Here is a 10,340-nt window from a genome sequence, read left to right on the forward strand (position 1 = left end):
CCGCATTATTATAATTATTATTATTTTGTTATTATTATTATTATTATTATTGTTATTATTATTATTATTACCGCATTATTATAATAATTATTATTTTGTTATTATTATTATTATTATTATTACTATTATTATTATTATTATTATAATCATTAAATATTATTATTAAATATTAATTATTATTATTATTATTGCAATTATTATAAAATATTAATTATTTATTATTATTATTATTATTAAATATTAATTATTTATTATTATTAAATATTAATTACTTATTATTATTATTATTATTATTACTATTATTGTTACTACTACTACTACTACTACTACTACTACTACTACTATTATTATTATTAAATATTAATTATTATTATAATAATTCAATATTAATTATTATTTTTAAGCAGGGCAGATTGAAGCAGAGCAGAGCAGCTCTAAAGAACGGGCCTAAGTGCATAATGAAATAGCTAGTGAATAGGTGTACCTAAGGCCGAGTGACTTTATGCTCATTTAAAGAATTAAAATGAAAATCACATGAGTGTATATAATTTGAGAAAATTTAAGGATACAACTTGAGTAGTTAATGTGTTGTATACTTGTATTACTAGATATACTTCCTCTAAATCTAAAATAAGTGCATTGGTTTGCGTATTATACGTGTCAAAGTTGTTATGTGAATATAAATAGTGTGAAAGTCAAATTGATATTTGCACCTATTCAAAAATGAAGAAAGTGGTTGATATAGAGTTTATTATATGTGGTCTTAAAGAGTTCAGTTCTTACTAGCTACAATTCTTGAAGGTGAAGTTATGAAGAAATTTTTACTTTGAAAATTTTATACTACGTATTATATAAATCAACATTTTATTATAATAATACAAGTAATACAACCTATTCTATTTCCATCTTCAGCAAATTGACTATAGGCATAGGCTAACAACCCTTGGAACAATTCCTCTAGGTTGACATATCGCTACAATCAAAGAGCTTATCAAATCCCATTGCCTGTTACTCTGTTAGTAAACATGTGACACATACATACATCACTTTATTCTATGGAGTACTAATGAATTAGTATTAACTAAACTTGATTCTCCATATATTACTCAAAAGTCAATGCCAATGTCTAACTAAAGAAAATCCTATCATCAAAAGTTTTTAAAAGCAATTCTAACAATAAACCAATACAAAACAATTACATTCAATCATATAAATTAAACGCTTACCATACTGATTTAATAGCTCAATATACTTTTACATAACAACCACGGACCACCCGCGTGATCTTTCATTCCGTCCATCAAGTAAATCCAACTCATCTAAATCACAAAACTAAACACAACACCACATCTAACAAGTAGTTACACAAATGAACTCTATAACCCCAAAACTATCAAACAAACGTGTTAATATGAGTCATACATACGCACATACGTACATAGGTACATTACCAAAGACTTTAGAGAATGTGACCTTAGATTTGGCTCAACAGCTGTTCTAATCGTCGACCTTTTCGAACCTTCGACGAGCCGACTTAAACCCCCCATATAATACGTCAAAATTACACTTATATTTTCCCTAATTTTCCACATTTCACCTATTTTTACCACTAATTTTCAAACCAAAATAAACTCAAAATTCAATAGTCAAAATTAACACTTACCCCCATAATTCCATCTATATAAACCCTCTTCCCTAAAATTCTTTCTCAAACCATTCTCAAAAACCAATCTTTTTTGAAAGAAATTCGAAAGAAAGAAAACCCCATCTCAAATTTGTTGAAAATTTCAGAAACCCACTAAAATTAACCCATTAATTCACCAAATTCTGAAACTTCATAGTTTATGATAGCTCAATTCTTTGATTCAAACTCAATTTTTGCAAACTCAATTTTTGCATAAAGTTAACTTAGTTTTTACTTCAAATTTAGATTGCACACAAGATGTTTGCTACATTGCGTCAACCAACTACACAATCTTCACTAATCACTTACTCTCTTAAAAAACCAGCATTTTCTAAAGCAGAGCAACTCCACTTTCTTCCATGTTTGCCTTCTACAAAAAACCCAGAAATTCCCACCATTTTTTCAATCAAGAAACCTTTGCATGTGTCTTCAATTTCACAAAGAAAATCATTAGGAGTTGAATGTAAAGCATATGAAGCTAACCAATCTCAACCATTAGAGATTAATATTGAATTACCTAGTGCACAATCTGAGGCTGCTCAAAGGGTTAAAATTGGTATTTACTTTGCAACATGGTGGGCTTTAAATGTGGTTTTCAATATTTACAATAAGAAAGTGTTGAATGCTTTTCCTTACCCTTGGTTAACTTCTACACTTTCTCTTGCTGCTGGCTCTTTCATGATGTTGATTTCATGGGCTACCCGGGTTGCTGACCCGCCCAAGACTGATATGGAGTTTTGGAAGACTTTGCTCCCTGTAAGTTTTAATTTTGTCTAGTATTCATATTTCATTGATGTTTTTGGATACTGAATTTTGATGGGTTTTGGTGGTGATGTTGAATTCAGTGGTTTTGATGTGGTTATGGAGTGTTAATTTTGATGGGTTGATGAAGTTTATAGTAAAAATTTAATGTTTTTTTTAAAAAAATTTTGTTGTTGGGGTTTTAGTGCTAATATTGATATTTTGATTGGTTTTTTTTGGTAGTGTTGTTGAATTAAGTGGTTTGATGGGTTAATGAGGTTTAGTTATAACAATGTGATATACTGATATTTTGGGTTTCAGTGCTTAATTATTTGGTATATTAGTAAATGATTTGTCAATAAAATATTAGTAAATGAGCTTTATGTCCTTAGAATGTCGCTTTTTAACACTTTCAATGCTAATTTAGGCCGGTTTTTGGTTGTTTTTTTTTTTTTTTTTTTTTTTTTTTTTTTTTTTTTTTTTTTTTTTAATGTGTCAAATAAATCTAGTGTTTAGGTCTTGTGGGGTCATGTTTACTCGAGTCATGAATCTCATGATGGATCATCTTGGATAGGGTCAGTTTTTAATGCTCTAGGTTGATGAGGATTTAGTAGGAAAAAAAATTCTGATTTTGGGTGGGGTTTTAGTGATTTGGTGTTGTTGATTGATGATTTCTATGTTATTTAGAGTTTGATGGGTTTTTGGTTGATTTATGTGCCTTTATGAAGGTTTTATTGAAAGAATTTGCATGTGTTATTAATTGATGGAGTTGCATGTGTTAAATTGATGGACTTTATCCTAAATTTTGATGGGTTCTTGGTTGGTGATGTGTGTTATTGAAGAGTTATGTTAACAATTTGTATATTGTGTAAAGCTATCAATTTGAGTGTGCAGTTTGGTTTCAGTTTGGGTATAGTTGGGTCGGATCATTTTGGATTTGGGTCATACTAAATTTTTGTGTCCATGTGAGTCGATTTAGCTTCGGATCAATTAATCAGGTCCTTTCCGGTCTGGTCAGTTTTTGACCTTTTTGATATTGGGTTATGCAGGTTGCAGTGGCTCATACTATTGGGCATGTAGCAGCAACTGTTAGTATGTCTAAAGTTGCAGTTTCCTTCACCCACATAATCAAAAGTGGTGAACCAGCTTTCAGTGTGTTGGTTTCAAGGTTCTTGTTAGGAGAAACATTCCCCTTGCCAGTTTACTTGTCACTTCTTCCCATCATTGGTGGCTGCGCCCTTTCGGCTGTCACTGAGCTCAACTTTAATATGACTGGTGAGTTTAAAACTTCTTATCTCCGATTTTGGTTATATATTGTGCATTACTGTGAACTAGTTTGTTTATGTCTCATTGTTCATTTACAAAGTCAAATTCTGAGTTTTCTTGTTATAATGGTGATAGGGTTTATGGGAGCTATGATTTCGAATTTGGCATTCGTTTTTCGGAACATTTTCTCAAAGAAAGGGATGACTGGCAAGTCTGTTAGTGGGATGAATTACTATGCATGCCTTTCAATGTTGTCTCTATTGCTCCTTACACCCTTTGCACTTGCTGTTGAGGGACCTCAAGTATGGGCTGTTGGTTGGCAGAATGCAGTTGCACAGATTGGACCAAACTTCGTATGGTACTATGTACAAAAATTCCAGCTTTCATAAATTGATTTGTACTGCATGATATGCATTTGTTCTCATTTGATGGTAAAATTCCAGATTGGACCATTGGTCATATATTCGTGTTGCTTACCGAAGTCTCCTTTTGTTTTTGAATAGGTGGGTAGCAGCTCAAAGCATATTCTACCATTTGTACAATCAAGTGTCATACATGTCTCTGGACCAAATCTCTCCCCTTACTTTCAGTGTCGGGAATACGTTGAAGAGGATATCGGTTATAGTCTCTTCCATAATCATTTTCCATACTCCTATTCAACCTGTCAATGCTCTAGGAGCTGCCATTGCAATCCTAGGAACTTTTATCTATTCACAGGTAATAAGAAACTCTCTCTCTTCCAAAGTTGAGATTATTGCTGCAAGCTTCAATGTTTTCCTATAATCTCGATAAGAGATTAAAATTCTCACTCAGCATATTTTGACATGAAATCGTATCAATCTTATTTCGTGGCAGGCAAAACTGTAAGGCAATAAGAAGGCACTCAAGTGAGAGTAGAATGTAAAGTGGTGAAAGATGGATGAAGAGTTGGAAAAGGGTGAAGAACGCATGCAGCAACAGAGCGGCCTGGAAATCAAACTCTGATGAGTCTTTCGTGTGATGTGATGCGATGCAGAAACTGTTTCTTTAACAATTTCTAATAAGAGTAGATGCAATCCTTGAGGGTGGAACTCGCGCGAAGGGTAATCTTTTGCATAGAAATACATCTGATCAATAGTTCATCTCTTTTGCTCCATAACTAAGTTTCCAGCAATGCTTTGTGTACATGTAGCACTTGAAGCTGAGTTTTTTTGGTAACTTGTAGAAATGCAAATCACTTGTAAAATGGCTCTAATCAATTTTGTGAAATTATGAATAAAGTAGAGCTTCATATGATGACTGATGAGTTATATATCGATTTCAATCTTCTGTTCACGAATACAAATTCTAGCATTATTGCTAGTCCTATATTTTGTTTTTCTGTATATCTTAGTACCATTTTGATGTAGGATCTATCAATCTCGCGCCTTCCTTTATATTAGAGATATGATTCAGTAATTGAGTAATGGAAGAACTGATAAAAAGAGCAAAATTCCTGATTGATAGCCAGAAAAGTGGTTTATTAGCAGAGGTTGAGTTTGTATTTGTGCAATCTCAAGCCGTTACTATATGAAATATTCCATATAATATTCCATATGATATGCCATATCTTAGGAATCAACCGAAATACAAGTTGGGAAAGTCACCACTCAGTCTCAGAGGCTGTCATTTTCACAAGTTCACCCAATTTTATTCTCATAAATGTTGCAGATTCTGCGAGTAAAAGTCCTTTTCCAATAGATTTATATCATAATTTACCTCCAATCTAGCAAATAGCAATTGTTTTGTTGGTCTGATTGCTACTGAACTTGACCTAGGATATCTCTGTAGGTTTCCTAGACGAAAAAAAAGATCATAGGTAATGCTATGTGTCTAATACTTCGACAAGAAAAAGGGTACAGTCAAGTTTGTCTAATTCGTACTTTGTATATGATAACGAGTATGAATGTTTCCTCATCAAGCATAATCTTTATTGAACAAAACCCAACAAAAAGATAAGTAAGAACCGAAAGAGTAATAGATAATCAACTAGAGATTTATATAAGAACACAGTGACTGTCTGACTGATGCAGATGAATGGCCGATTTATAACTTCTAGTGTGTACGTTTACACCAGCTACTACTGCTATTAAGTAGATAAATTAGTCACAATTAAACGTTAACATTCCCATGTCTGATTACCATATTACTAAACATAAACCGTTATGTCAGAAGTCGGAAGAAATACTCTGTGCTAATTGCTAATGGCTGCTCACCTCTTCACGAGCTGTGCCATAGGGAAAACAAAGGGCCAACGTACTAGACCACACCACCATGCAAGCTGCATATATAGTATGGAATTTTGGAAACAAATAGGCAAACTAAACATTAGCATAACAGATAGTTTAGCACTACATTAACAAAAACAATAAGATCATTCAAAGGCATTATGCTGTAGATATTCATCTCACATAACAGATTTTCACAGAATTCAGAAATCTCACTATTTTCAGAAGCTGATTTATGTTCATTCATAAGCATACATGTGTTATAATATGCAACTTTTAGTCACAAAATCGAAAAAATTGGCTTTGTGAATGTTAATGTAGAGAAATGGGTCAACGTTCCAGGGAGGCAGGGACAAAAGATGTCAACCATCAGCTACTATATTCCCTTGGATTAGAGTGTTAGACACATAAACATGAAGCTATCTAGGCACAAAGCTTAATTCACATAATGTAATTAGATGTCACTTAGCTACCTACTATCCGACAAATGCAATGTTAGAAAAATCTTCATTATAGTAAAAAAGATATCATCAGGACATTTCAGCTTTCGATTCTGAATCAATACACTTAGTAGCATTAGTAATTTAGCATCACAAACCTGAAAAACATCTCTAGAATTCATGACGAAACTTAATCATTTGATTGAGTATTACAAAAGCTTTTCCCATGCGTCTACAAAGAACCACAACAAAATAAGTATCAGTCAAAGTGCATCAGGTGACACATTTCAAAATCAACAGATGAAAAGTACGCTTACAGAATTTCTAGGATATGCAAAAGGTACAGGTTAAGAATCTTAAGATCGATGTACCTGGGGTTGACTTATACACAATTTAGGAGTTCTGGACTTTCTGATTATCATTGAGCTTACAATTTAATCCAAATTCTCATTTGTAAGGTAACCTTGAATATATCTTATACTATACACTTGTCTTAATCTACAACTTGTGTGCAACCAAGGAGTGGTTATTTGCTTGACTGAGCAAAATTTATTCAAGGTTTTAATCATACAGTACATACATGACACTAATTAACATGCAAGCTAGTCAGATAAATGAACTGAGTAAGCTGCATTTTACTTCAAAATTCACAGACATAGGGGTTGTTTGGCAATCGGCGGTTGGCTGTTGGCTTGTTTGCTTGGCTTGTTTGACTAGCTGGAAGTATTAGCTGTATGGGTTGGCTTTTAAAGTTATTGTTTAAGCCGGCTGTTTACAAAAGTGTTTGGTAAAATTATTAATGGTTGTTAGCTGTTTATTAGTGATAAAGTGGGTCAACAAGCCAAAAGCCAATAGAAAAAGCTACTCTTATTAGCTTTTGGCTTTTGGTGGAAAAGCTAGCTTAAAAGCCAACAAAAAAGCCAAATACCAAACATATTCTTTGGCTGTTTGACCAAACTAAAAAGCCAAAAGCTAACAAAAAGCCAATTGCCAAACACCCCCATAATATTAGCCAGACACCAATATGCATGTAATCCATTTACTAGCGTAGAAAAACAAGACTGCCAAACAACCCAAGTGCTTCCTTTCTACAACTATAGGGAACAATTTAGGAAAATCCATAAGGAAATTTATGTAAATAGAGGCATCTTACACTCTGATTGTATCTAGAGATGAAATATTCTCATCTTCATTGCAGACAGTGTCATCTTCCTCCAAATGGACAGTCCTGTAACAACAAATAGCATAACTCAGAACACAACAGAGAAATCTTACAAGAGTCTAAAGCATATTTCATCCATTGCTTCACAAAATGACATTGTAAAGCAACAGGTTAATAGCTCTTATCAGCTGAACAATATTTCCAACTGACATGAAGTTCCAATCAAAGAAAACTATCATCAGTCAAATACTTTGGACTCAATATCATCAACTCATGATTAGATTCTGTATCAGAAATCAGGTAATTAAGACCAACCAACTAAATTGAGGCCAAATAAATCCAAGAAGCAAGGCTACGTGAAGAACCGTGAAAGACATGTACTTAATGATGATAGAGAAATCTTTAGCATAATGAACAATGAAATTAGGTTCACTAAAACCACATTGGCCACTCAATCATAAGAAAGCATAGGTAACCAAGGCTTAATTTCAAATTCAATAGCATCAAAAAATTAAGTTCAGTCACACAATGAATTTAAAATTGTTCATACCTCTTGCTCTCACAATCTTTTTCCAGGAAAACCAGGCTCTCTGTGAAATTACAAGCATAAAAGGCAGCAAACATGCCATCATCGCATATAGTTATCATGTTTTTGGTGTCAGGATTGTAAGACACCAGCTCTCCTTCAACGGTTTGTGCTAGTACCTCTCCATTCAGTCTCCACTTTAGAACCTTCAGCAATTTTGGCTCCTCGAAATCAACACTCAGAACCTTACTCCAGGAATCAATCACATCATACTCCTTCTGAATCCACATCTCAAAACCGTCTCCATACCTCTTATACTGAATCATTGACAACAAACCCTTGAATTCAGAAACCTCAAGAACAATGGGGCAGACCTCAAGCAATGCCAAAGGCAACTCCATCTTCCTAAACTTCTCTTCCTCAACATCAAACACCAACAGACAATTGTTCTTGAACGACGAATCCGACTCGTCTTTCCTATCAAATCCAACCCAATGAACACACCCTTGCAGAAAACACTGAGACCAAATATCCTCAGCAACGCAAGTAGTAACATCATCAGCAAAAACCCATCTCCAAACCCCTAATTTAACACTATAAACCTCAGCTTTTGGAGGAATTTCATCTAACCCAGAACTAAGCTGAATGTAAGAAACCCTAACAACCTTCAAATCCCGAGTTTTGGAATCATACCCAAATCCAAAAACATGCATATAAGGTCCAACAACATCAAACACAATTCTGGGTTTTGGTACCTTAATATGCTTCTTAATCAAAGGGTTCCATAAATAGAAAGAATATTTGTTCCCAAATTGAGTATCAGCAAGAAAAACAACACCATTAACACACCCAACAACACGAAAATTCAAACCCACCCCAGTTTTAAAAGGAAGAATAGAACCCTTGTTAAAAATCCCAGAAATTTCTTCAGAATCAGAGAAAAAATGGTAAGATTCATCACCATTTTCAGCCAGGGAAGGTTTAGTGAAACTTCTAAGGAGGAAATTTAGATGGGTTTGATGAAATTTAGTGTGTGAAGTTATGAACTGAGGAGAGAGAATGAGAGAATACCATGTTTTGCAGACACAAATGCATTTGCCTAACTCTTTTGCTGGGATTCTCTTCAGAATTTCTGACCATAATTCTCGCCAAACTTCAGCCATTTCTGACATTGTTGATGAACCTGAATCTCCCATTTTTCTGAAGAAGAAGAAAACCCCTGAAAATGTGAGAATTTAGAAGAAGAAAACCCCAGAAAATTTACAGTACAAATTAATTTGTGGTAGTTGAAGAAGATGAAGATGAGTGCTGAAGAAGGAAAGGGTGGCAGAGTGGTATTTTTTTTTTGTAAAGTTTGCAGAGTTTAATTCAAACAAATAGGAAATATTTTTGCAGCTTTTTTGTGCGCAAAAAGACAAATTGTTGTACGACAAATGTACCTCATAAATAAAATAATAAATAAATAAATAAATAAATAAAAACCATATTTTAGTTTTCTACTTGAAGAATTGAAGGTCCAATGTAAAATTGGGCAACATTTTCCTTGGGCTGCCATTGTAATGGCTACTCAATTATGGTTGCCCAATGGGCTCATCTCATTTGCTTGGTCGTCGGGAGCTTGAGTTCTTCCTATAATTGTCATATTAAAGTACTGTATTTGTAAAAGTGGGGTTAGTGTTGTAATTTTATAAAACGGCGTAAAAGGAAAGTGTTGTGATTATTATAAAATAAAGAGAATGTGATATTTTATAATCTGCTTGACAAATCCTTTTCAAGAATGTAGAAATCCTTATTTTTTATTTTTTTATTAAGTAAAAACGATGAAACAAAAACGTTGTTTAAACAAACACGAGTAGTTATCATAGGATAGCAAGTTGGGAAACTATAGGTTCATCTCTAACTTTCACAACTTCAATTCAAGATCGAGTGTGTTCTCTCAATTCTTTTGACGTTCATTTATATTAAATCGTACTTTTTTCATTTTTTTAATACTTGCAACACTTTTCTAAAATGGAATGTCACAATACTTGTAAATATTATAATTGCAACACTTTTCTAAAATTGGAAGTCAAGTATGCATTGAAATTGTAGCAAATATAGTTAGCAAATGAAATTTAACCGATGCACTATTAAAGCATTTGATTGTATGAGAAAATTTCATAGTTGAAAGCATCTTACCAAAAAGATAAGAATACAAACTCACCAGTATAATAGCTCTTTTCTAAGAGACTAACCTTTTTAAGGCATGGGGGCCAAATATTTCATAACCACAAAT

General features: G+C 33.3%; 2 protein-coding genes across 2 annotated transcripts; one reads left to right on the forward strand and one right to left on the reverse strand.

Moving 5' to 3' along the window:
- Positions 1–1,648: 1,648 nt before the first annotated feature.
- On the forward strand, positions 1,649–4,966 carry LOC145579539 (glucose-6-phosphate/phosphate translocator 2, chloroplastic-like). Its single transcript, XM_081636778.1, has 5 exons — positions 1,649–2,440; positions 3,475–3,700; positions 3,827–4,049; positions 4,195–4,408; positions 4,547–4,966. Exons 1-5 carry the CDS (start codon positions 1,943–1,945, stop codon positions 4,556–4,558), a joined length of 1,173 nt encoding a protein of 390 aa, XP_081492904.1. The 5' UTR covers positions 1,649–1,942; the 3' UTR covers positions 4,559–4,966.
- A 789-nt stretch (positions 4,967–5,755) lies between these two features.
- Positions 5,756–9,380, reverse strand: LOC145579540 (F-box/kelch-repeat protein At3g23880-like). The gene is made up of 4 exons (XM_081636779.1): positions 8,090–9,380; positions 7,531–7,605; positions 6,536–6,609; positions 5,756–5,990 (listed from the first exon to the last, which is right to left on the reverse strand). Exons 1-3 carry the CDS (start codon positions 9,259–9,261, stop codon positions 6,549–6,551), a joined length of 1,308 nt encoding a protein of 435 aa, XP_081492905.1. The 5' UTR covers positions 9,262–9,380; the 3' UTR covers positions 5,756–5,990; positions 6,536–6,548.
- Positions 9,381–10,340: the final 960 nt, after the last annotated feature.

Source organism: Chenopodium album, chromosome 14 (assembly GCF_948465745.1).
Source record: "Chenopodium album chromosome 14, dcCheAlbu1.1, whole genome shotgun sequence".
In the NCBI taxonomy this organism is placed as follows: domain Eukaryota; kingdom Viridiplantae; phylum Streptophyta; class Magnoliopsida; order Caryophyllales; family Amaranthaceae; genus Chenopodium; species Chenopodium album.

Bases quoted from the DNA above. Each gene is read 5' to 3' on its own strand.
- LOC145579539 (XM_081636778.1), top strand. From the start codon at position 1,943: ATGTTTGCTACATTGCGTCAACCAACTACACAATCTTCACTAATCACT. The intron at 2,441-3,474 runs GTAAGTTTTAAT...TGGGTTATGCAG, and splicing joins TTTGGAAGACTTTGCTCCCT to GTTGCAGTGGCTCATACTAT. The intron at 3,701-3,826 runs GTGAGTTTAAAA...TAATGGTGATAG, and splicing joins GCTCAACTTTAATATGACTG to GGTTTATGGGAGCTATGATT.
- LOC145579540 (XM_081636779.1), bottom strand. From the start codon at position 9,261: ATGGGAGATTCAGGTTCATCAACAATGTCAGAAATGGCTGAAGTTTGG. The intron at 7,606-8,089 runs GTATGAACAATT...TTGTTGTTACAG, and splicing joins AAAGATTGTGAGAGCAAGAG to GACTGTCCATTTGGAGGAAG. The intron at 6,610-7,530 runs GTAAGATGCCTC...GGTTCTTTGTAG, and splicing joins TCTCTAGATACAATCAGAGT to ACGCATGGGAAAAGCTTTTG.